The 27,252-nt window shown below is 37.8% G+C and overlaps 1 protein-coding gene across 3 annotated transcripts in view; it reads right to left on the reverse strand.

Annotated features, from left to right (window-relative positions):
• DNAAF9 (dynein axonemal assembly factor 9) overlaps positions 1-27,252 on the reverse strand; it is an 81,324-nt gene that overhangs the window by 20,689 nt on the left and 33,383 nt on the right. For all 3 annotated transcript variants that reach the window (XR_011141151.1, XM_068943815.1, XM_068943816.1), the window contains exons 12-27: positions 26,244-26,280; positions 23,504-23,591; positions 23,023-23,099; positions 22,688-22,732; positions 22,149-22,194; positions 21,717-21,828; positions 20,546-20,616; positions 19,689-19,739; positions 18,797-18,884; positions 14,970-15,073; positions 11,404-11,550; positions 6,937-7,025; positions 6,595-6,693; positions 6,233-6,347; positions 4,311-4,399; positions 2,828-2,986 (exon numbers count right to left, since the gene is read on the reverse strand). Coding sequence is in view for 2 of the 3 variants with exons in the window: in XM_068943815.1 (XP_068799916.1) it covers positions 2,828-2,986; positions 4,311-4,399; positions 6,233-6,347; positions 6,595-6,693; positions 6,937-7,025; positions 11,404-11,550; positions 14,970-15,073; positions 18,797-18,884; positions 19,689-19,739; positions 20,546-20,616; positions 21,717-21,828; positions 22,149-22,194; positions 22,688-22,732; positions 23,023-23,099; positions 23,504-23,591; positions 26,244-26,280 (1,417 nt within the window). In the remaining variant the exon portion in view is untranslated. The remainder of the gene's footprint in view (positions 1-2,827; positions 2,987-4,310; positions 4,400-6,232; positions 6,348-6,594; positions 6,694-6,936; positions 7,026-11,403; positions 11,551-14,969; positions 15,074-18,796; positions 18,885-19,688; positions 19,740-20,545; positions 20,617-21,716; positions 21,829-22,148; positions 22,195-22,687; positions 22,733-23,022; positions 23,100-23,503; positions 23,592-26,243; positions 26,281-27,252) is intronic.

Raw genomic sequence — 27,252 nt, forward strand, 5'->3', positions numbered from 1 at the left:
CTTAAGAAAAGTGTCACCTGTCTTATACACCATGTCTTATACACAAATAGAGTGGGGAAATATGCTGTAGAAGATACTAGTTCACAAGTACTACGTGTGAGATGGAAATGTTGCTGGCTCAGCGTCTTCATGGAATCACAGAATGGTTGAGGTTGGAAGGGACCTCTGGAGATCATCTAGTCCAAACTCCCTGCTCAAGAAGTGCCACCTAGAGCAGGCTGCATAGGACTGTGCCCAGACAGCTTTTGACTATCTCCAGGGAAGGAGACTCCACTACCTCTCTGGGCAACCTCTTCCGGTACTCTGTCACCCTCACAGTGAAGAAGTTTTTCCTCAGGTTCAGATGGAACTTCCCGTGCTTCAGTTTCTGCCCGTTGCCTCTTGTCCTGTTGCTGGGCACCACTGAGAAGAGACTGGCCTCATTCTCTTGACACCCTCCCTATAGATACTTGTACACATTGATGAGACTCCCTCTCAGACTTCTCTTCTCCAGACTGAACATGCCCAGCTCTCTCAGCCTTTCCTCACATGAGAGATGCTCCACTCCCTTCATCATCTTTGCAGCCCTTCACTGGATGCGCTCCGGCAGCTCCACGTCTCTCTTGTGCTGGGGAGCCCAGAACTGGACACAGTACTCCAGGGGAGGCCTCACCAGGGCTGAGGAGAGGGGCAGGATCACCTCCCTCCACCTGCTGGCAATGCTCTGCCTAATGGACCCCAGGAGACCATTGGCCTTCTTGGCCACAAGGGCACACTGCTGGCTCATGGTCGCCTTGTTGTCCACCAGGACCCCCAGGTCCTTTCCTGCAGAGCTGCTTTCCAGCAGGTCAACCCCCAGCCTGTCCTGGTGCATGGGATTATTTCTCCCTAGGTGCAGGGAGAAATAGCTCTTGCCTCTGTTGAACTTCAGGAGGTTCCTCTCCGCCCACCTCTCCAGCCTGTCTAGGTCCCTCTGAATGGCAGCACAGTCTTCTGGTGTGTCAGCCACTCCCCTCAGTTTAGTATCATCAGCACACTTGCTGAGGGTGCACTCTGTGCCTTACATCCAAGGGACTGATGAATACGTTGAACAAGCAACCCCTTACTGACCCCTGGGGGACACCGCTAGCTGCAGGCCTCCAACTAGGCTCTGTGCCACTGATCACAACCCTCTGAGCCCTGCCATCCAGCCAGTTCTCAGTCTACCTCACCGTCCACTCATCCAGCCCTTCACCTTTATTCGAGAAGAAAATTGACATTTACCCAAAACACTTTAACCAGTCTTACTTAAACATTCCTTGCTGTATCAAGTGAATAGCATATTTTTCACAAGCAGCTTTAAATTAGTAGTTTCAGAGGTCATAAGCTTTATGGAGCTGTTCATTCTGTAGTACAGAGACTCAGGATATACCATATCAGGAGTGCTGAACAAACACTGCACAAATAACTACCATGCAGTATCACCTCTCCTTCCTCCTGTCTTTTATAAACTGAAATTTTGAAGATTCAAATAAAAAGAAATTCAAGTCACATTTTCTGTAGCTAATACTTTTAAGGAATCCAAGCACTGACTACCGCAGATGCAAAGGAAAAGCAAGCATCTTCACAGAGATGCTAGATATCTGGAGAAAACAAAGATTAGTTCTTATGCTCACTGTAGCACATTCATTCTTTGTTCAAAAAATTTCAACAAGTCACATTAGCTTAGGATTTTAAGTTTCTATTCGGAGGAAAAGAAATGCAAATTGAATTAGCCATCTAATTCTGAAAACTGTGAATTTATTCATTAATGATTCTCTAGCACTCACTGACTTTTCAAAAGTTTAAGGTGCTACCAGCACTCAAAGAGCTATAATTACAATCTTTATGTCATACCAGCTCATACTTCCTGAAATTAAATTCTGCTTCCAAGTTACTTAAATTAAAAGTTACCAAAATATCCTCAACCTAATGCTTTAAATACAATAGATTTTCCTGTGAAAGAAAAAGGGAGGTGCTCTGCCCTTATTTTTAAATGAAAACATTTTCCATATTTTAGCAGCCTTTCAAAGAAAATTATACATGAGAAGTAGGGTGCGAACTCGGCTAACACGCCTTTCCGCATTGTGCAACAAATTGTTGTGTATTTATTCCATCTTTCACTGTTATCTGCAAAACATGTGTCCACTGGGGAAAAAGTATCAAGAATTTGTTTGCATACTAACAAGGTCTACAACATGCCACACTTACCAAATGCATTAAAATAATGCAATTGCAGCTACAGTAATATTCACCTACAGCTCTGGAGTGCAATTTACAATATAAACCCCTGCTGTCTCCCTTCTGTTGCCCCCTTCCAAATCTATCGCTGTCAAGATTGCGAGCAGCTTTGCCACTTCAAGAGCAAGTCCGCAAGAGATACGAGAACGTGAGCATGAAACAGTCTCACCAGTCTCTGAAGGACAAATCTCTCTCCATCAAGGACCTTGAGCACAGCTGCACTAATAAAGTGTCATTTAACAACAGTCTAAGATGCAGCTGGAGAAGGCCAAGAAAATGTCTTTTGAGAGGCCAAAAACACAGCCAGCCTCCCATATGCAGAAGGCAAACCAAACCAAACTCAGCCCTTTTCCATATATGATGGAAGGAAGATTTTACAGACACCTTATCTTCTATGGAATAATAAGGAATAAAATTAGCAAGTTGCAGACAAGCTGAGTTTAGCACATATGTCTAACAGAACTAACAGAGCATCACTCTTTAGCGCATGAACTTGACCGCCTCAGACTGACGGAAAACTTAAAATGCCTTGAAAACAGAATGGGAACAGAAAATCCCTTATTTTATGCAAAACTTCAAACATGTTTACCCTTGCAAGACCACTAAGAGTCGCTTGTTCTTTCTAGTGTAAGTGGACTGACGGACACTTTGGTTTTGCTGAGCTTCCAGGACACTAGAGAGGTAACGCTGGAAGTGGGCTGCACTGAAACATTCAGGACTATCCATAGTTTGTCGATAAACAAGCCACCTAAAAAATTAAAAAATAAAGGCAAGCAATTAGTGCTTTAAGAAACCTCTCATATCACATAGAAAAGAGAAATCTGGCCTTGTATTAAAGTTTCAGCATAATTACATTCTTTACATTACTGCCAAAATAAAGATTTGTGGGTTTTAGGGTTTTTTTTTTTATTATTTATTAATGAAACAATGTTCAACAGCTTCTTCAAAGCAGCATATCAGATGAGTAATTCTGATCTACATGAACCAGTAAATGTAAATGAAACTTCTATGAATCTAATTTACAAGACTTTGGGCATGAAAATATTTCACTGCCAAAAAAAAAAAAAAAAAGTAATGATGATATTTGCAGCAACATATGACGAAATGTAGTATTACAGAATATTCAAAAGTCACCTTACGTTTTTGCACTAAAAGCTAACCCACAAAAGTACTCTGAATCTACTTGCTAATATAAGAGATTCTGAGTCAGAACTAAAACAACAAAAGAGTCTAGAACATTACTAAGATTAAACTTTAGGGTTTCAGGTTGTAAGATTTAAAAGAAAGAATTTCTTTTAGAATTTTCCAGAACAAATACTTGTACCAACACATAAAATAAGGCAAATGTCTACAGTGAATTTGTCTTACTGCCATACAGTAACAGGAGATATATTCCGGATACCTACTGCAGAACAGAAACCAGGTCAGATCAAAACCAACGCCGTAGCAGGATTGTTAGTATAGTCTTTTCTCTGAGAAGACAGGCTTCAGACTCACTACCACACAAAAGCAATAAATGGAAGTTCTTCATCTGCTTCCTTAAGTTGTGACAGCTAGTGCTTTCCTATTAGCTTAAGATACGATTCATTTGGGCCCTCCAGGATTATTCTTAACTGTCTGTAGAATCAGATGCATGTATCACAGACCTCAAACGGTATCTGTGGTATTCTAATTCCTAATAGAGAATATCAACAAAGAATTTCTTGTGATGTTTTTCTTGTCTAAATGCCTAGCATTTAAGGGCAAATAAATCTGCTAGGCATAACACAGTTAACCGAGATACCTGAAGGAACAGAATTGCATTAACGTAGTACTTCTTCAAGGCCAATATACCCTACAGCTTGCTACGTAGAGCTACTTCAGGTGCCTCATATTTACTGCATTTTTTTCCTCTATTTTTTCCTCACATCTGAGAGGCAAGTTCGTATCAGCATCCTCATCCTAAGAATCAGATTCTGGGTTATTAAACAATTTAAGTGAAGCATGCATACTGTCATTTCCTTCTCGCTGAATAGTTCTTTGACAATTAATATGACCACTGCTTCAGAACACAAAAGAACAACTATACTAACCTTCCACGTTCCTTGTTAAAAGTGATGAGAAAAGTGCACAGATCGCTGCAGCGACATCCTGGAAGGCCTGTTATAATGGTGATGACCACCTAGCATACAGAGAACAGGTAAGAAATGGGGGCAATCTGAAATGCTAGAGACGAGCTAGTGACAACTTCACACACAAAGTTCTTTATCTCCATAAAATCTGAAGTCTAAATACAAAATTAAGTGCTTTCAATCTGCAGAAGCAGCAGGACAGAGAAGATTACAAGGACTACAAAATGTTTATGCAATTCCTCAGACGTGCATCTTTTTAGAGAGAGAGGTTTTATTATCTTGTTTTTCAGAACTTTTTCCATACCTTGAATACAATGAAGACATAATTAACAAATACAATGTTATCAGAGCTGTTACATGAAGACCTAGTCTGCAGTGGAAGTACTAATGCAAATGGAAAAGAAAACATTTGCAAGAGATATCAAACAGGTTAGGTTTCCCATATAAAATGGGAAGGGTGCGTTCAAGTGTATAGACCAACCATGGGTGAAAAGATTCAACGAAATAAATAGGAAGTGACTACATATCTCAAAACAGTCTTATTGTCAAATGTGAAGAGCAACTCTAGATTTCTGGTACTGATCTGAGTGTGCTATAACCAAAATTTATTCTAGCTTTAAGTAAAGCTGCATGAAGCTTTGAGTAGGATTGGAAAGAAGCTGTACAGTAACAGCTCCAACCTTCCAACAGCTTTTCTGCATAAAGGACCCTTCTTTTCCTGATGCCCACTTCTGGGATATTTAGCGAGGGATCATAGCCCCTTCTGGTATAGCAAAGAAACACTGAAAACCAGTTAAAGTGCCTTGCCAAAGCATATGGTGTTCTACACTATATATACTGGAGGACAGTAAATACAGTGGTAGCCAAGCTAGCTCTGCAAACAGGACTGATACAACTCTTTACACGGTGCTGAACCATGCTGCTTCTAGCATTCAAATTCTCTCTTACAATTTCTAACTACATCGTATTTGAAGATACGAATGTGAAGGCTTTTCTTTGTTATCTTCAAAAACGCTTTTGGATGCTCACACACATTGAGTATTAGTGATAATAGGTATAGAGCAGGCAACTCAAAAATCAGAGGTACTAAGTTGGCATGTTTTTTAAGATTTGGCATGACCATTACAGAGAGATTGTTTTTTCTTTTTTGAAACTCACATATACATATCAAAACCAACCTTAAAATCAGACTTAAAAATACTATTAATACGGCTTAATTTAAGTTTCAGTACGGTCTCTGAACTAAATCCCAGGAAATAAAGCTGCCACCATATTGCAATATTCAAAAACAACGATAGACTATGTTCCCGCTTATTTGGCTTTCTCACTTAAAGTGGATTTAAACATGTTCGAAAGTTACTTGGAAATATTTTCTCTGAAAATGTTATTTAAAGCACTCCTGAAGTTTGACAATTGTTATCGCCCCTATAGAGAACTGAGTGTTCTGCAGATATCATCAGCAAATGTTACATATCATGTGCTGCCTCTATGCTATTTAAAGGACTTTTATGTTCCAGAGAACAATTCAGTTAAATTATTCAGCAATTCATAAAAACAAACTACTGCTTTAGGGCTAACACTTCTCTGGGCATTAGAAGAAAACTAGTCCTCATTTTCTGCCTGTATTTTATCAAAGCTGAAGGGCCATTAGCACTTCCAAAAGTGTTTAAATGAAAAAAATTAAGTAATGTAAACATAAAAACAGGACAGAGCAATTTATTCGAAGAAACACAGTTGAAGCAAATTCAGTGTGAATTGATGGTACGGGGAAAGGAGGCAGAGAGCATGGTTAGACATTTATCAGGACTTTACTGCATTACATATAACTAAGAATATTTGGTAACTATCCTACGAAGGGAAGTATTACTGCGTTTCTGCCTTACCTTATCACTTTCTGCTTTTTCAGGAATGATTTCCGACTGTTGCAATAAAATAGGAAGATGCGCTCTCATTATTGGCTCACGACTGACGCTGCTGACCGTAAAGTGTTGCAGAAACCTTTTAAAATTAAAGTTTTATTTTCTTACAATCCAGACAAAGGGACTCTGTTCACATAAACAGCTGACAAATAATTTTACTAAAATAAGACTGCTAGTAAAGGATAAAGGGCTTCCTAGAGAGGAAATAATTCATCTCAGCATAAAAATATCTAGTGTGAAGACAAACTTATTAAATAAGTAATTTTTAGAAAAGTATTATAAATATCAAAATATTTTGTACTATTTTCAGAGAAACCTGAACGCACCTTTCTAACTCTGGGAGGGTAGCCGATAGTTTCAGCTGGCTGCATCTCTCTCCAGAAGGAAAAGACAAGACGTTAAATAGCTTCTGAACGCAGGAGTGTCTGAAATAAGCAAATTAACTGGTTGGTTTAAAAAAAAAAAAAAACTTAAACATTTGTCTTCTTTAAGTGAGATGGCTACATTAATAACTAGTATAAAAATCAAAGAAATAAACATTACACTGAAAAAGCAAATATTCATTTTTGAATCATTATTGAAGTTTTCATCAAGTGTCAGCATTTTTTCTGAACGTACCACACAGACTCAAGCGTAGATTATACATCAGCTAACTAGCATGAACTTACAGCCTCTTTTGTTCCACAGACAGGAATTCTTCCTGGACAACCTTTAAACTTAATCCTGAGCTGGTCTGGTTTTGCCACGAGGAGAAAACCTGGAACAAACCAGACCAACTCATAAGTGTCATTAATTTGTAAGTTTAGTTTTGAAGAGGTATTTATGTACAGCCCACGGCCTTTTAGGAATTGTTTTTTCGTCTAAAAATATATGCATTTTAACTAGCCCTTTTAAAACAGTATTTCACAACACTGTTTCTGCTAATAGTATTCAAAACATGGAAAATCTCCATGGATCAGATTCTGAAAGCTTCTCTTTTGACTAGATTGGAATTGTTTTAAGAAATAACTACTGAAACGACCTAGTTTTCCCCATCTTCATAACTGGGAGAATATTGCTAGGGAAGAAGTTACCCCAAAAGCAACTGCACCATTCACATGCATCCTTTAGCCATAACATGCTTCACTGCTAAGAATGCTAAGTATTTGTAATAAAACTGTAGTACAGCAAGAACTGTATGAATATACACCTCCTTCAAGCAGTCCTGTAATTTTCATGAGGTAAGAACATAGCAAACATATTTCTAGAAATACAAGAAAAACTCTGTTCCTTCCAAAAGAAAGGGAGCCCTCAGTTTCTCCTGGGAACAGTGTTTTGGCTCACATCCAATTCCTCTAGCCAAGCTACATTAATATGAATGGCACTGTGAACCTAGAAATCAGATTCAGATGAATCATGCAGTTATTTAAGTGCTCAGTATTTCCCTTCTTTTAATAAGGCAACAGCCATTGTCATTTTTCACAATAATTTGCTGCAAGACAAAACAATGTCGGGGGGGAGCAGGGGGAAGACTGCTTTCCATTAACAAATCAGCATCATAAGCACAAGACTACTGAGATAAAAAGCATCAAAACAAAATAAACTTTTGATATTAACAAAGACAATCTCTCACGCATGGAAGGATTCATGCGGCTGAACAAATAAGCACTTCAGAATGCATACAAGGACTGAAGGAAATGGAAAGAGGGACTGGTCAACAACAACAAAAAGGGTATTCTTTAGCACTCAAAGGGCTAGGGATAAAGTGAGAACGCAGGTCAGACTGAACAAGAACTTATCAAGGAAAGTAGCAAAATAAAAATCTGAGAACTAAAAGAATATGGAAGGAAAAAAAAAGTGCTATGACATTAGAAAAGGTGGGGGGTGGGAAGAAACCAGGACATCTCAAAGTCAAAGCAAGTTCTCCTTCACTATCAGTGAGGATGTGAAAGGTGCCATTCTGTCTTCGCGGCATCTTCAAACCAGATTCCACTTCTGCGTTTTCAAATAGACGTTGGTTGCAACCAACATCCCCATCACAAGGAATTTATTGCACTCAGATCTGGAGGAATGGATATTTGCCATTCCCTATTTCAAGGAGGCTTGGAACATTAAATAGCAAGTGTGCAGTAGCAAGTGTGTTAAGCCAGGTATCACGCTACGTGATTGAAGAAGAGTAGGAACGGTACCTATGCATTAACGAATCTTTGTATGTGCTGTAACTGTTACTTCAACGGCATGCTAAGTTTTAGAACAGATTTTGGAAGAAAATAACAAATAGCTGAAGGTAAATAGTAATAAAAATACCTGTAATATCTATTTCCCATGGCTTACACTGTGAGGAATACTTGATTTTATGAATAGTTTTCTTTAATGAGATAACATTTTCTAGACAAAAGACATGTTTTATCTACTTGAACTTGAGCAAATCATATGGTATGGAGCCAGATAAGAAACAGTTAAAACTGCAGAAACTGAAGGTCAGTATGGAACTGTTAGGCAGAAAGCTAACTCAAAGGAGGACAGGTCTAAATAGGGCAGAAAGAAGAAGCATCAGGCTGGGGAAATTCACTAGCACAGTTGTTTAGGGAATACGTTGAGAGATCCTTTTAAACGAGCCTGACACGAACTGAAGTGAATCCACAGCTTTCTGGGGGGGCAAAGTTGTGAGACAGTCTATACACCACTGACGTGATTTACAGGGCAAAAAAGATCTGAAGAATGGAAGAACCAGAAATAGCAATAAAAACAGGAAGAAGGTAGGTATGGGAAGCAAGAGTGAGCATGCAAAAACTTCTATTATCTGCAGGAATATCAGTGGGGAGCAAAAGAGAAGGACCTGAAGGAGTTTCTCATAAAATGACCATGATCTATTAACTGAAGACAGCAGTGATAAAGCAGAGGCAAACCAACGACACCTCAGGACACTTTCAGAAGAGACAGAACTGTTATTGCCTCTGTACAAGAAACATGTATCTTCATCTCGAATGCTGCACACAGTTTGGACATCTATGGCCAAAAACCAATAAATTCAAACCAGATCAGACAGAGAGAACAATCATGAGGCTCAGAAGAAAAGAGAACATTTTAGAAGCACAGACTAAAAAGGATATTCTTTCACTCTAAATAAGCCAAGAATAGAATGGGTCTGAAATCTCTGAGTACCTCAAGGATGTTTACAGGGAGAATAGAAGAAAAAATAGGTATAAAAGTAGATCTAATAAAATAGGCTAGAAATTTAGAAAAAAAAAAAAAAATTCCAACCACCAACATAGTGGAATAGTAGGAGCAATCTAAACTCTTTCAAGGTAGAAGAAGGAGAGATTTTACAGTGCCATTGATGCTGCCAGTGCAGACTGTACTTACTCCTTGAGCTAGGTGGTTTTTTCCAGTCTAGTGTTACGATCACATACTAAAATCCTGGTGAAGTCCTAAAACCTCCAGGGTCATTTCCTCAAAAGTGCTATTGTTATAAAGTTTTGTTTATTAAAAGCCTCAGCACTATGATGCATGAGGTTAACCTACTTGAGAGAATAACACAGTACCATACGGTATATTTAAAGACTTTAACAAAACTTCCCTAAGAATCACGATCTAAACACGTTTAACCACAAAAAACACACAGTAGAACCTCTGCCACTCCATAAAATTGCTGTACCCATGTACACCAGCGCTACGTTTAAAACGTAACCACTACAAAATAAGCTTTTAGAGCACTCACTGACTTCAGAAGACAAAATGAAAGCATACGGTGGCTGTCAAACTTAACAAGCAATGTGATATAAAGCATGTTATACAACACGTATTGGGAAGGACTACAGGTCAAGGCAATCTTTGGAGACTCTCTCAATGTTAAATTCTACAAAACAGAAAACATACAGAAGGTCACATATAGAATCAGTATTTCTGGCTGAAAGAGAGCCTCTGAAGATCTCTAGACCAAACCTCCTGCTCAAAGCAGGACTACTGGCAATATATATTAGATCAGCCATGACCTTGTCTAGCCAAGTTTTCAAAACCTCCAAAGACGGAGATTCACCAGTTCCTAGCCTGCACTGATACATGGGGTTATTCTGCCTCAGGAACAGATGTTCAGTTTTCTTGAACTCCCTGAGGCTTCTGTTGATGCGAATTCTGAAATTTCTTAAGGTCCCTTTAGAAGCGCTAACATTCAATGTCAGCGAGTCCCTCAACTCAGTATCATCCCAGGGTTGTTCGTGAAGATATTAAATGACGTTGGACACAGGAAACAATCCTTTGGTGTTCTGTTCATTATCAACTGCTCACTGAATGTCAAGCCACTGATTATTACCTGTTGAACTCTGAAATACAGTAAATTTTCACCTAGGCAGTCCACTTCTCTGAACTGTATCTCCTTAGCTTCCAAATGAGAATGCTACAAGATACTGTCAAAAGCATGGCTAAATTAAGGTATGTTAACATCCACAGTGTTTTTCTCATCCACGTAGCCAGTCATTTTATCATAGAAGGCACCGAGGTTCATCAAAAGCATGGTTTGCTTTGGTAAATCCATTCTAAATATTCTAAATTACCTTCTCGTCTTTACCTTTTTGGAAGTGGTTTCCAAGATGTGCTCTATTATCTTTCCAGGGACTAAAGAGGTTAGACCAGTACAGCTTGGTCTAGTTCCCTATGTCCCCTTCCGCCTATTGCAAAAACAGGCGTAACATTAGCCCTTTTCCAGCTGCCAGGGATGTCCCCCAGCCCCCATGGTTCTACATAAATTATAAAAGCAGCCTCAAAATCATATCAACCTTCTCTTTCAGTATGCCTAGCGAATCCCATTCAGCTCCATATAGGGGATTCTCAACGTACTTCCTAACCTGTTGCTCCCCCAGTGTTGGCCACCCCTTCTCCTTTCCAAACTGTGCTGGCTCGCTAAGGTACAGGAGCAGGGTTTTCCTGTGAAGACTGAAACAAGAAAGACCTAGAACTTTAACCTGTTCTGTATTATCCATCAGATGATAAGCTTTTGTGGTTCAACCAACATGAGAAACAATCTCATGTTCTGCTCAAACTTAATCAGTTAACATAGACATGGTAACAAATTCACCCTTGCCACTCCTCTGACATACATCTGAAACACCTAAAACTGTTTTAGGTGAAAAACCAAAAAACCCCAATGTTCACCTTACCTGTGAATAAAAGGCTTTATAAATCTTTGTTTTGGGGAAAAGTGCAATCATCAGAAAGTTTCCTTGGGTATGGAATTCAATGGGTAAATGATCAAGCAAGGAACTTTTGAAGTCTATAAAGATAGCAGCAACAATACTGGTTGAATCCTAGAAGGGAAGAAAGAGGATCATTTGTAATTAAGAATTACTAATTAAAATTGAGAAAAAGACTTAATACATTAAATTCCACAGATCAGGAAAAGAACTATTACAGTCATAGTTGGGCATGTACAAGTATCCGAAGACTCTTTAACTTGCATTATGCAGGTAAGCCACAGAAGGATCAACTGCCATCACTTCCAGTACACTGCAATTTCTACTTCCTCGCTATTAGAGTTACCATAAGCTTTAAAGAAAGCACGCAAGGTTGTTAACCCGAACGTTGACTCTTCTTGAAAACAACACGCATTTTAATATCTATTCTCTTTCCCCTCTTTTCCCTCCCCCAAAAGTAGAACTTTAGCCCTTTCAGCTGCATCTAACTCCTAAAGCTTCACAACAGAACTACCTTGTTAATCTATACCCATACTTCTCCTCTGATACAGATACCTTAGGAGAGCGAATTAAATCTGTCACCTAAACAGATGAGAAGGACGGTATCAGGCGATTACTGACTCTTTTTATATCATTCTCTTCAGGTCCTGACATGAAAGGAACCATGCTGCAATAACATACAATGAACAGGCCTGCAATTTATACGCCACCTGCATGTTGGCAGTGCTATGTTTCTCTCAGATTCTTCAGTGATTACAAGTTTTATTAAATTTATTTCTCCTTCAGCTGGATTGCATGACTTCACCAACAGAAAGCTGAAGTCCTCAAGATTGGCCTCCCTCAGAAGCATGGGATTCACCAGTTTCAGTCTCACTCTGGGCTTAATAAATTGACACTATCCCTCGGTTTTCTGAATTCTAGGAGAGTTGTTTATGTAAGACTTCACAGGATGCTAAAGTGTTCTGCTCTCCATCTCTGACTTCCAACTCTTGTCTTTTCCCAAAGTACCAGACATATAGTACAATTCAGTGGTGTGAAAGTATATCCCTGGAGAACGGGGCTTCTATTACTCAGTGTACACATCAGAAATCTAGTAACGCTCACCTCTTTCAACAGATTAAGTGCACTAAGAACTCTACTTAGTAATTTTAGAGAAGTAAGCTCAAGCTGGGGAAGATGAATAGGAATCACTGTCAATTCAGAGACATTTACAAACAGAATCTCTACCCTCTTTGCTTACTCAAGGAGTAGTTATAAAGCAAGCCTCTAAAAATCATTGACGTTACTGAAGAATATTCAAGAAATGCGGGAGACGGTCACTATCTTAAGAGAAAATGGCTTTTAGACTGTGGTGCATAGACCCTGGATTCTGTGGGAAAACTTGCAGATTTCATGACAACTGACAAAAAGGCAAATTCATACATGCTGCAATTATGTATGGAATGCCTAACACAACGTGCACCTCCCTTTATAAAATGCTTAGTTTTCCACAAATCGAAAAAAGCTGAAGAAATGCAGCAATAATCCCCACAGACATTGGGTTAAAACAGCCTATTAAAATAGCCTAGAATTTTACAAGACATTAATGCTATTGTGAAATCTAAGTATTACTTAATAATGTTTGTTCACTTGATGATTAATGGCCAAAATGAATATTGGATTCAGGTGCTTATAAGCTTCAAGACCTGGTCTTACTTAAAACTGAAAACCCAGGACAGAGTATCTAGGCTCTATATGGTCAAGATGTCTTGATACAATACAGTGATATCCTGAACAGCTACAGAAGAAAAAAAATAAACCTGAGAGTCTGGAGCCTGGCTGGCATCTCAGTCCGCTGCGTTTTCTGCTTTTCCCCAGAATGGCTGGTACAAAGCTAGAAGGGTGCTGCCCTACATCATGGGTGTTTGGAGATGTAGGGCTCTGCTAAGACTGGTATGCTGTCTTCTTTAGATCTTCGTAGAACAGTCTTGTGAGGGATCTGACACTATCCTCCACGCTTTGGGTGTCTACAAGCCTCAAATACTTCAGGAGTTTAGGTGGGAGCTGGGTGCCCAGTCCCTCAGAATAAGGACACTTTTGGCATGTGTTCGAGGCAGAACAGCAGACATGTTTTCAGGTCAAAAAGAGAAGCATCTAGCAGGCACAGTGAGACAGCTGCTGAGTAACTACATTTTGCCTCACCTAAAGTCTTGCTATTTTGTATTTTAAATTTACCATTAAATTATCCTTTCCTTTGCATCTGTATTGTTGTTATAGTAGCTTTCAAAAAGGCATACGAACAATTACCCTTCTCCTCTTGTCACTTCTTAATATTTTAAGCTCTCCACCCCTGCATTATGCCAAGTCAGTTAGACAATAAAATTCTCTCCGTCAAGGTTTAGCTTTACACAAAAATCTGGCATCAGTTCAAGAATGATAGCCAGGTCCCATAAATAGCTAAAGTTTTATGAAAGTGAGCGTCTTGAATCAAACAATAGAAGGAAGGTCAGTGTTAAAATAGCTTCTCAAACTATGAGGGGGTAATCAATACGATCTACAAGAAAAGGCAGCTAAGGTAAGATTCTCTTCACTGCTGTGTTTTCATCTCAATTGAATCACACACACTTTTACTGTATTTTACTGTTTTCCTCCATTATATGAGGAAATCACAGCCACACAATGCTCTCTGGAGGTCACTAAACAAACGTCTAATAGTGTACCTGTAGAAAATAGAAACTAAAGGAAACAAAGATGTCTTTTCAGTGCTTCGGAAATGATAACCACCCAAAATAATCTCTCCTTCCCATTCCAAAAAGATCTAGTCGACTGCATAAAGAGAGAAAAAAAGTTGCTGTCATTAACCTACTTCTCTATTCCCAGATAACCTTGCCAGTAAAAGAAAATAATCAGAATGGCAAGTCAGTCAAGTTAAGCGAACTGATATAGCTTGATCACAGGAACAGAAAAATTCTGTCTCTAGCATTGTCTTTTACTGTAATTACTAGTATGTGTAATTACAGGCAACACGTCTTTCCTCATTTCTCTCAACTTGGAAAACGCGGACCAGTCCTTCCCTTCACCCTATCAGTTGCACAACACTCTACAACAGTGGACAGACACTCCTGGTGAGCCCTCCAGAGATAAGCAGTATGTTACCATGAACATTTGACTGAAGGTTAAGCATATTTCGAATAGAAGGCAGCATTTCACCCATCAATACACCCATCAATGACTACACAATGCCTTGAACTTTTCTCTATCCAGCACTTAAGAGGGCTAGGTGTTTTACGAATGCTACATTCCACAACTATTCTGTTAATAAAAAGTATTTTTCCATACCATTGAGAATGCATTAATGCAGTTCTCTCCTACCTAGAGTGTAGTTAATCCAAAGCCAACACAAAAGGTGCAGGGATTTGCATTGATACCATTAGTTTTATATGCTCTTAAACTAAAACTTTACCTGAAAACAAGCTCTTGTACTGGTATCTTAGAGTATTTTTGAAATTGATAAACAGTCTATGACAGTAGGAACAGATAAACAAAATACTCACCCCATCGTAGAAAGAAATGGAATTCATATGGTTTTTTGAAATGGAAATGCTGCCATGGTGAGGATGAGAAAAGAGAATGCCATCTGAAAAGAAGTACAATTTGCCTAGAATTTAAAAGAAAGAGATTGATGTTATGAGGTGTCTATCAGTATCTCAGCATCATAGGACTAATGCCTCTTCTTTCTGAAGAAGAAATCTATAGCCTTCCAAAACTGTCATACTCAACATGGAGTACAACATTTGAGTAAAGAACTGGGATAATACCTGTACAGCATCCAGTGCGCAACCATCAGATCTCTACTGGATCTCACTGTCACAGGATAGTCATGAATACGGTTGCATTTGCCTCAATATTACCACGCAGAGCCAACTTATCGCAAAAAATTTTTGACTTTAAAAAAAAATAGCCACATATGAATTTCCATCATGATTAATTGCAAACTTACCGGTAAGTCAAACTTTGACAAAATAAGCAGAAGTTGCATCCAAAACAACAGAAAATTTAAACATGGTAATGCTATTAACAAAGGTCATATTTTCACCAAAATTTCAACATATTAACATATACCATGCAGCCAAGTAGAAAAAAAGTCAGAGCAGACGAACTTCCTTCGCTCTCTCACCAAGATAAAGTTTAAAACAGGCAAAACCCTTTATCTGCAGGCTTGAATTTTATTTCGCATACAGACTGTTACTGCGCTAGCAATTTCGCTGGAAGCTATTAGACTAATAACAGCTAAGCGACACAAGTATCCATTCCATTTCCTTCTTTCTTGCCATGTTATGAACATTTAGACTTTTAGCAAGCCTGCACGACAGCAGCTGGAAAATGAAAAAAATAGCAAGGCTAGATGATAAAACAGAAAAATAAGAAAATTCCTTTAAAGCTCCATAAACTGACATTGGCAAAAATACTAATTTCTGACAGCCATAAGGAAACCATGAACAAAGAATAAGTAAGGGCTGCTACCTGGACCTCTACTACCAGTACTAGACCACGCATTAAAAGCGGGATCACATATCAGACAGGGAAGCATGTAGAGACAGTCAAAGAGAAAGGTAATTACTTTCTTTTTTAAAAAAGCAGCATGACTCAGAGTTATGCTTTTTAAAAAGCAAAGAGCAGAAGGAACAGCTAAAAAATATCAATCTCAAATATCAAGCTCAATCTATCAAACAATGCTCTGAAGAAACAATAAAAGAAACAGAGACATTTTCCTCTTGAAATGGCAAGTTAAAATAACATCCTCAATTTTTCCAGTATTAGAGCTTTAATAAACAAGAGAGCTTGATGCAAATCAAATGATTGTGTCTGTCTATTATACCCAGATAGGTGATTTTAAGTTCCATAAAAACCATATTGTCCCTGTTAAGATAAGCATGTAACTGTTTTAGACTGAAGCTTCCAGTTAACATTAGGGCTGCACCAAAAAGATGGTAACTACTGAACAGGGAAAGACTAAAATCACAAATTCAAGATCCCACTGCAGAGCTACTGAAACGGAGACAAAACCTGGATGTTAACCAACGCACTACATTTGTGCAGTTAATTAAAAAAGCTATTCATGAATGGATGGATTACATGGATGCGGAGGTTCAACTGTTTAATCCACATATAGAAGAATGTTGTCGCTTATACTTCCAGTGCTTGCGAAATTCAAAACATAGCACAGGTAACATGCCTTCTGTTGGACAGCTGAGGAAGACAAATGGCACAACACAACACCTAGAGTACGCTTTGTCAAATCTCACAGAGTATTACACTTCATGGAGAAAGAGTCAATGGGAAGAAAAAAAAAAAAAAAAAAGGAAAGAAATTACAGTGGTTGATTATTCTGGAACAAAAATGCTCTTCTGCAAAGAGCAGTAATTCACCCAAACCGGAATGGCCTCCTTCATATTACAATTAGCCAATTATAACAAGTATAACTTTATATACTACTTTTATAGTTACCCACAAGTTATTAATGCTGGAAGAGAGCATTTAATTGGTAAAAGTGATCGACTCACTTAAGTACATCCTATGAAATTCTGGAATGCAGCAGATGTATTAGCATAATAAGGAAAACACTAGTCTGATTTTTTTTTTTCTGCTGTATTTTGGACATGAATGCAACCCCGCTATTAAAGTAAGAGACAAACGACAGAGAGAGGAGATGAGTGCATGTTAGTGTATGACAGCACCTCTTCCACCTAACCGTGCCAGACTACACAGCTGCAAAGAGCACAAACCGTACAAGATAGCAAGTTCTCAAGATAGCAAACTACCTTGCAGCACATGTGAAAGGGAACATGATCAAGTTCATTTTCACTTGACACCTAAGAAAATATCTCTTTGTTGAAGTGTTACATAATAGCCCTTATGCCACCTACTTATAACTCTCCATCCCAAGAGCCATGAAAACATTCAACTTAAATCTTACCAAAAAAGGGAAAAGTATATTCCTCCACTGGGACAGACACAGCCACTTTTCACAAAGCCAAATAAAATCACTATTCTTCTCCCTCACTATTTACCGAGTGAAACTGCACCCACAGCAGTGCATTGCAAAATAGCTAAATATATTATTCTGCATTGTCCTTCCTACTTTAAAATCTGTTAAGTTTGAGCCAGAAGTAAATTCTGACGTGTGAAAATAGCTGCTGAACTGCCATGCACATCACGCCTTATCCTCAGTACTACCTTTGTGTAACTACAAAAACAACAAAGCTCAAGATTTTCTCAAAGCTGTCAACTTACGCTAAGCGCTTAGATGACAGTTGTAAGTTACATTCTGTTGTGTATCAGTACTGCGACAACAGTACCTTCACTGGACAGAAGGAATGAAAATATCAGGCCTTAAGGAGTATGTTTTGATTTAGAAACTCCTATTTATTCTTCCATGAGTTTTCTCAAAACAAAGCAAGGTGCGTTAACGCAAGGATGTTGAGTGAGAGAATTCGCTCTGCCCTACACCCCCTCACCCCAGCAATCCTCCTGAATTCTCACAGTCATATAACCGGGGGCATGCATGTCACTTAATTTCTTGAAGGGAAAGGCACTAGAAGAGCACCAAAGGTCTATCTGAGACCAATATCAGTAATTTCGTGTGTCAGAACGCAGTTACTTAATTGAATCTGAAAAGGACCAAGAACAAACATTTTTCTCTGATACAGTGAGCACCTGTCGTAATCAACACTGACGTTCCCGAGTGAAAACGACAATGGAGAAAACTGGCACAACGTCAGCTCCAGGAAAAAAGCTTCAGTGGAAGCGAAGAACACAAGACTGCCAATAAATTTAGAATTAAATCATTCCAGTCGCCTCCTCCATCACAGGCAGCGTACTACACTGCCCAAAAACTGCTTACCTATTTGCCTCTCTTTCTTAAGCTGGAAGTCCACTGCATACTTTCACTATTTCAGCCCGCAATCTTTCCAACCTAATCTTCATACATGTATAGAGAAGCCACAAGACACTATCTAACCATTTAAGGAGAAAAGGAGCCAGTTTGCTTCCTCCCATAGTTAAAGTTCCAGAACATGCATAATACCCAGGTCTGCAAAGACTCATTTTCAAGCACGTGATGGGAGTCCCACGTGCCTCAAAATCTAACCTATGGCACTGATAGCAAACCTTCTCCTAGAAGGAAAAAAGAGGTTTCAAGCAGCGGTTAAAGTCAAAGAAAAACATGGTGTTTGACAAGAGGGAGTTACAAAAGCAAAAGGAAAGAAAGCAGCTTAGGTACTTTCACCAGATTTGCGAATCCCAGAAACCGTCTTTGCAGCTCTCGCTCATGTTAAAAAAAAAGTAGAATGACTCTAAGCAAACGAGGAAGACAGCTCACCTTCCGCAGGCATGGCCTGTGGATTGCTAGAATAAATGTATGCTCCATCACCTCCAGTGAGTAAAGTGCCCAGAAAAGATTTATCTTCCTAAAGAGGAAAACAAATAGCAGTATCACAGCGTGCAGAATGTTTTCTCACGGCTTTGCTTTCAAGAATAAAGAATTTTTAAATAGCATCCATCAGAACTCTTTAAAAGGGTTTTAAAGAATACTGATAGAGAAGAACTAGTGAAAGACATAGCATGTCAAGATCATAATTTTTAAAAGCACTTCTCCTCTACTTGGTCTTGCCAGCAGCTATTAAGTTGCAAGTTACTGTCACAACCACAAGGCATAGCTTTTTGTTTTTAGAATGTCAATCTACTGAACTAAAAGTATATTTCAGGAAAATAAATCTATTTGTAATGAAGATTTCTGGTAACCACAAATTAAACCACAAATGTGAAACTCATGTGGTTTAAGATGTACCCAGATCCCAAATTCTTTTCTTTTTCATCGTGCTTAAAACGTTTTCCTTCAGACATTCAGCACGCTTGCTAATTTAGTTAAAAGAAAGCTGCATGTAGAGTAGCATCGGTCTTTATTTTTTTAACACATATGAGCTCCATGGGTAGTATTTAGTGAGACTTCCATGGAATCTTAGTTTTATTAGAACTCTTTTTGCTGTTGGGTTTTGTCACTCACTGAGCTAGAGAAAATCCCAAACTTTTATATACAATGTATCTTTTTTTGCAGGCCACAGTCTGAAAAAACATAGTCTAGAACAGGCAAATTTTTCTTACGAGTAAGTGGAAGAGTGAACAAGATACAAGTCAGTCTTACCAGCAGTTAACATTTCCGATACAGGAGTTATATTTTCAAGAACCAGTATTGCAGAAATGTTAAATTTTACCTTCAATACATGTTGTGCCTTTTCAGATAGTTTCACATCACTGTCTTCAACCTGTAGCCAGGAAGAGTTTCCATTTGTATTATTAGCAGGTAAAGCAAGTCTAATGTTCAACTACTATATTAAAAAGCATTAATGAAGATACAACGCAAATGACAACCTTAGGTACTAGAGATGGTTAAAAGTCTGGAGACCAGACTCTGTTTTGAAGACAAGTTTTGTACTTCTCAATACTGTGTTACTATAGGACTGAAATAGCTCCTTTGAACATATTCAAGGAGATACCCCCCAATAAACAGTTTTTATATGCTAAAATAGTATTGCATAGACACCAAGGAGTGCCTGCCATTTGGTCTTTCATTATTATTATTAAAGCATTTCAGAAGTGTGGATTGCCAACGGGTATAAAGTGGCACAGCTTAATAGCATTTATGAGAACTATACTTTTAATATAGAGTAGTATATTAGAGGTCTGAAAGTAGTAGTAGTAGTATTTCTCTTGGAGTAGACTTTTAAGTGATCTTAACTGCCCCAAAATAAACATAATTTTAAAAAGTCAGACTGTGTACTTAAAAAAGCACGCTTGTAGCACAGCTAAAAATTTAAGCGGTGAAAATGAAATAATTTAAAACTTGTTATGAATGGAACCATCAGCCTGTTTCCACTTATTAGTTACACACTTAGTGTCCACAGTTAAAAAATCATACTATTTCAGAATTCTATTTCATTACCCAAGTCTTTGATTTAGTCTCACACACCTATATACCTATATAAATATATCTATATATTTATAAAAAGTTTTCTTTTGTCAATTTGTATATAAAGAAAAAAAAGCTTCAAACAAGTTCTTGTGTACTAACCAGCCAAGATGCGTATCTTGGAATAGCTGCAGTCAATATTATGTGGCTGGTTTCTGAATTAATACTGCCATCTGCAGGGAAGTAAATGAAAAATAAAGAAGTATAATATGATCTATATACTTCCTACTGTTTAACAAGTTAGTTCAGTTTTTTAGTGTTTTTTTAAGAAATATGAAAATTTCCTTATTATTCGAGGGACTCATTATTGTATAAGTGAGGCTTTCCTAACAGAGTCTTCCTCATACTGCAACATGCCCAGAACTGCTGTCCAATATTAAAAGAAACACAGTTTTTATTCTGGTCTTGGTACACGCTTCTCAGACTTCCTTATCACATCCAGCTTTTCAGCTATTTGTTGTCTCTTTCTGACTCGCATTATGGCCTAAACTACAGATTTCCCTTTCCTCCTCAACTTTTACTTGTAGTCTACCCTGCAACCTACCCCAAACTGGTAGCCCAAGACTTATGTTTTTGAGGTTGGACTGCAAAGTTCAAACTAATATATATTAACGCTAGCGTCTGAATGCATGATAGGGGTCTTCCTTTGGTCTCTTCCCAATCAAAAACATTCCAACTCCCATGGTTAAAAACCCAGAGCAACAGCGTATCTGGATACAAGAACTCATAAATATTGCCCACGCAACCTTAATAATCAAGTCTGTCACATTTAAACAGTCTGGAAAACATTCACTTGTTTAAAGTTCTGGAGATTACTCAGTATCCTGTATGTTAAATACAAGATTGTTCCAAGCCCTTTAGAAAAACCTAGCTTTTGTTTAATCTCTTCTAGATAAAATACAACTGAAATTAAAATATCACTTAAGAAACGAGGGTCACAAAAGTGACGAACAACTGTTGCTTCAGTTTCCTCATACAATATAAAATATCGAGATAGAAGAAAATTTGGGAAGGTTACTTGCACACTTGACTTTTTACGCTTCAACGTTTTATGCATCGGCACGTAGCCAAAAAAAGCCAAGATTAGAGAAGCTCTCTTTAACATTTAAGATCTTGATTATTAGCAAGCTAAAACGTTTAGGCCTTTTCTAACTAAAAAGCTTAAAAACATAATGGTGATAGTAATAAAACATCCATTGGAAGCCCTTTTGCTGTTCCATCACAACAAATCTAACAGACCAACAAAGTCAGTGTTTCAACTCAAAAGAGTTACCTTTTTCTTTTACATGTATCTGTGAAGTTAGAAAGGATTCCGAAAAGACTACGGATCCCCAGTGTCCTCTTCCTGTGAGCAAGTCTGGAATGTCAAATACTGTCATAGATGCCTAGAGTCATCACACAGAGGGGAAAAAAAAAAAAAAAAAAAGCAAGCAGAACTTTAAGTATTTCAAGTAAAGTAAAGTTCCCAAGTTTCAAATTTCCTAACACATGGTACTTCTATATTGTTGTAGGGGAAAGTCTGAGACAACAACTGTATGTTAATGTATTCTTTCAAATTCTGCTACCCAGCTTTACATGTAAAACTCCAATCTTATCTCATTTATCCCCTCACGTTTGTATTCACACGGTGTGCCCCATTAAAAAAAGTATGCAAGCTCCATTTTCTAACAAAATATATAAGCAGAATACTGAACAGCTTACTTACCGTTTTAACCAAATTCAGGCTATCCTCATTATCTAATGGAGTGATTCTAGAACAATAATGATAATTAAACATTTAAAGACTGGGTCATGTTGAATGACTTCCTAACAGTCAAAAAAGCTATCTCATTTTAAAATACTCTTATCTGTATAGGCCATTTCAGTCAATTAGACAACATATGGATTAAAAAAGCACAAGTCTGTGATATCAACTAAGTTAAAAGCACTTTTTTTTAAATGGAAACTCTTAATGGGCTCATGCTGCTTCTACTCATTAACAGAGTTAATAAAAATGCTCTGCGCAGATGTTTTACTATTATTTTTAAACAGTACTAAGATTCCAGAGAATCAGAGAGATACGAATCCATTACAATGTCTCATACAGAAAAGCATGTAATGCTCGCTCTGTACGAAACAATCAAATGCAATGTCTTCCCAGAAGCTCTGAGAGTGCAAAATATAAGCTCTTATTAATCAGTACTTTTTTTTTTTTTTTTACAGTCAGTAATGAGGAAAAAAAAAAAGCAAGATAGTGGTACAAACCTTCCATGATTATTCAAAGCCTGAATTTGAAAAGAGATTTTGGAGCTGCAGAACAGAAATTGTACTGGTGAAAAAAGTGTTTTATACTTCTACTGCATACAAAAACATGCAATGATGAGTTTACAGCAAAACGACAGCTTAAGTGATTAAAATCAGGAAAAGAAAAACAGAACAATTATCTTAATTTTAAAATGTTTTAATGCATTATGAAAAGTCTTGGAATTTGACTGCCATGCAAGTTAAACTTGAAAATTAAGATTTTGGGTATTTTCTCCCCAAAAGAAACTAATACATTGATACAATACATCAACTAATAGCTATCTGAAAGTACATACCGTAATGCAGTTTTGAGTTGTGTTAAATGAAGGGTATCTAACACAGACATAAACACCTGCTCTGCTACCTCCTTTGCCTGAAAAATGAAAAGCAAGAATAGAGCATCTTTTCCCATACTTAGAATTCCCAGCAACTAAAGGAGCACCCATCAGATAAGCAGAGACCATACACCAAACAGTAACACACTGATGCACCAGGCTCAAGTTTGTTCTTTGGTATCTCTCTAATTTTCCTTACTACAAGGTTTGGAAAACTCATGAGAGATGAGAAACTACCGTAAAAAGATACGACTAGATATACTCTGAAATTTCACTCATTCAGCAGAATTCAGAGAGATCGGTTGGAGGCCATGGTATTAATGTCATTAATGTTATGCAGTTATCCCAAATGTTTTACTTGTTATTTTGGTTTGCACGTAATCTTGTAACGCAAGCAGTCCAAATCAACAATTATAAGGTACGGAATCAGCACTTCATTTACCTTGGATTCAGTGGAAGTTTTAGCATAGCACTCAATGCCAGCAAGCACAGCCTCTACAACAGCAGTATATATTTGCGACAACAGCATACTGAAGAGAAATACAAACACAGCATTTACTAGACAGATAGAGTTTGGCTTTCTCCTCTTTTTAAAGGAGCATTTTTTGCTCTCATAACACAGAACTCTCTTATATGGCAGGGGTCCTTGTTTAAAAAAAAAAAGTATACGTATTTTTTAACCTCTATCATCCCAGTTTAAAAAATGAGCGCGAGTAAATTGCTCAAATTAAAGAATATCTTAAAAAAAAAAAATTCACAGTGCAAGTGTAACCCTGTTCTCATCACAATCAAGAAAAAAAATGTTTTATTGTTGACTTTCTCTGGAATTGTCTCAAGGACCACATCCTAAATATTGAAATGGAGTGGTAGCTTTGCACTCTGTAAAAGCAAGACTGGGAAACAGACTGAACCAACTTCAGAGAATGTCTTGTTCTGAAGGATGTCAAGCAGAAAAAAAAACAAAATAAACCAGTTAACTGCAACTTTTTGAGCACATCTATAGCATAGCTTAATCCAATTCTCTTTTAAAAAGAGAACTGAAAGGACAGTACTGAAATAAATGAAGATTAGGTAAAGTCAGAAGTGATTTACAACTCCTGACATATTTATAGCTCCAAAGTTGTTCAAAAACCACTTGAGCCCAGCTAAGGAGTCATAGCCTCCATCTTCCAACCAAACTGGAACAGGAAGATAAACAGATCGGCAGAATATTCCTACTTCCCCAAACTTGAACTCCTCTTGCTACTCCTCTGCAACTGCCAGATTTTAAGGGAGGGAAGGAGAAAAGGAGGGAAAGAGGGAAGGAGGGAAAAGGATTCAGCATTTAAGCCATATGCAAAGCCATTTCTGAAGGATGGAAAAAAGCATCTGAAGCTCCCAAACATGACCCAACCTGGAGGAACCTTCAAATGCACCAATGCCTTGGTGGACGGACACCACCACAAACAATTCCAACGAGCCCTATGCAGACCATATTCTTCTAACTACATCTCTGATAACAGGAAGAGATTTTAAAAATCATTAAGCCTTCCAACTATTCTTTGGGTTTTGTGTTTGATCTATGTAATTTCGTGAACATGTACATTTCACTTACACTTCCAGCACACACATTAAAAAAATGTGCAATTCGCTCTAACTCCATAAAAGCTCCTATATTGACTCCAATTCCCATATACATTTGCAAGAAATCTCTCAATGGGCTGCGCTTTGTGTTAATGTTATAGTTTTCTTGCTCTTCTTCCTGTTTTATAGTAACTCAAAACACTGAACAATATTTGTTAAAAAAATAGCAAGTATAATCCAACGGTCCTCAAAGTCGCCTAGTCAATTTGCACACGGTGGCCAATCTGTATTCTAGGCTGCAGTTCTATTTCTTAAATACAATCAGATTTGGACCGAGTTATGCTTATGAAGTATCCTTCCACTCTTTACATTCATTGAGAAACACTGGCAAACACCAATATAAAAAGAAGTTAAACAGTCCCACTGCATCCCAATCCCTAAATCTTGAGGCCATGTTTGCAAGGCAAGGGAATCTTTTCTTCTATTCCAATTAGATCAGCTATTCCAATATAGGGACACTTTTGAGAAAAGGATATTCTGGTAAAAAAATAGCCTCCATCAAAAGACTCCTGCTTTCCTTTGAGCCTTTCTAGTCATCTTAGCGAGAACTATATTAAGTACAAAGCCTTTTAAAAACAGGACAAAGAGATACTCTAAATGTTTGTGCAAAATGCATAGGTAAGCAAGATTACTCGTTTTGTTACATAAAATGAAAATTCTGCTGCTCAATTTAGTAACTTCACATTTGTGTCTTGGAAAACAGTATCACAATTATCGTAAGTCAGCAGTACTTAGCATAAAAGGACACCACTACTAGTTCCTCTGACCTATCTTTAACATTTCTCTAACCTGTCATGCAGGTTTGCAGATGGCTCCTCAGCAGAAGCAACAACAGGCTCCTGAAATTTTCCTAACCAGCAAGGAAGATAAAATCTCTGGAGAAAAGGTCTAGATTTGTCATCGACTGAGACTGAGAGCAGCACCAAAGCAAATTACCTATCACATTCTTAAATGTGGACAGGTATCTAGGACATGCATAAAAGTGGACATCAACTTGGATAAAAAAAGTGTAATTTTGTGAACGTCAAAACGTGCAGAAGCTGTGTAGGTTACTAACAAGAAATTTCAGAAGTTGGCTTTTATTTCATCTTTAAAACAGTAAACTTCCTATGCCAGTTTGAGTGTTCCCTGAAGGCATTCACTAAAAATGGTAAATCTTTCACATCGTTTAACTTAATGAAACTAACATAAAAATTACTTTTACTTCTATCCATGGAACACACTCCCATTCAGTTACGGATATCTTCACCCTCTGTTTAGGGGCACAAAACATTTAAAAATGATTAAAACGTGCGTTAAGATTAAAAAAAAGTTTTTGTAAAATGTTTGAGTGACGTTTACTAACGTTTCCTTTCAAACTTCATTTTAAAGCTGAAGGGATATCACATTAGGTAACAGTTCCTAGTTTTTTTCCTAACATCCTCTGAAACCCCCTCACATTTACACTGCTCTGAAGAAAAACGTTCCTCGGCAAATGCCAACAGCCCCTGCTTTCTGAACGGGCTTTTGGACCTATTGCTACAAAGCTGAAAGGGTTAAGGAAAAAGTTGGCAGCTTACACTTGCTCAGCTTTCCTGTGCACCTCCTTGTCATTTCCTGTAAAAAAAAAAACCAAAAAAAACAAAAATGAAATCTATTTGCTTTAGGCACTTGTGGGAGAGAGCAAAACAGAACTTTTTGGGCATATAGGAAGCGGAAACTTTCTTTGCACTACTTAACGAACATGTTATTTATATTAACTTCAGCTTGTCTGCAGATTTTTTCATATATATATATATATACACATACGCACACACATATATATACATATATATACACACACACACACTCCTACACCTACATATACACGTGTGTAAACATACGCACATAAACAAAGCAAACAAAGAAAAAACCCAACCCACCGACTGTAAATTGTATCAGTACAGCCAGTACATACTATGGCCAAGATTTTAAGACTGGCATGCCGTAAGAATAGCTACTTTAGGTCAGATCAAAGATCTCCCTCATGCTGTTTCCTGTCTCCTGCAACAGCCTTTACCAGATGCCTAGGAAAATCATGACTGGCAAACATACGCTACACGTCCTCCCAAGCTTCTGACCATCTTCTGTTCAGAGAGGTTCTGAGCTGGACGCAGTTTCAAGATACATAGTAACCCGAAGGAGACTGATTTCCAAAGACTCGTGCAGCTATTTAAAATTGTTAATTAAATTGTTTTTAAAAATTTCACATGGCTTGTTTTCATTAGGAAAGAGTACAATTATAAACATTCAATATTCAACATGAGCAAGATGATAAAGGATAAAAATCATAAGTTTTCTTATACTGAACTGTTCAAAAAAAATACAATTTTTTTTGACAACTACCACTTTGATTTACTAGGTTTTGTGGGTTTTCTTCTTTTCTTCTTTCTTTCTATAAGGAACACAAACTCAAATGCATATATATGTTCTTTGTAAAAGCTATGCACCCCCAGGTGCTCTTTGCCTTCACACTGCATTCTGATGTATACACACATCCATTTCCTGAAACTTCCTCTATTTCATCTTTTGAATTTATCCAAAGTCAAG

This window comes from Struthio camelus, chromosome 4, assembly GCF_040807025.1.
Source record: "Struthio camelus isolate bStrCam1 chromosome 4, bStrCam1.hap1, whole genome shotgun sequence".
Taxonomy (NCBI): domain Eukaryota; kingdom Metazoa; phylum Chordata; class Aves; order Struthioniformes; family Struthionidae; genus Struthio; species Struthio camelus.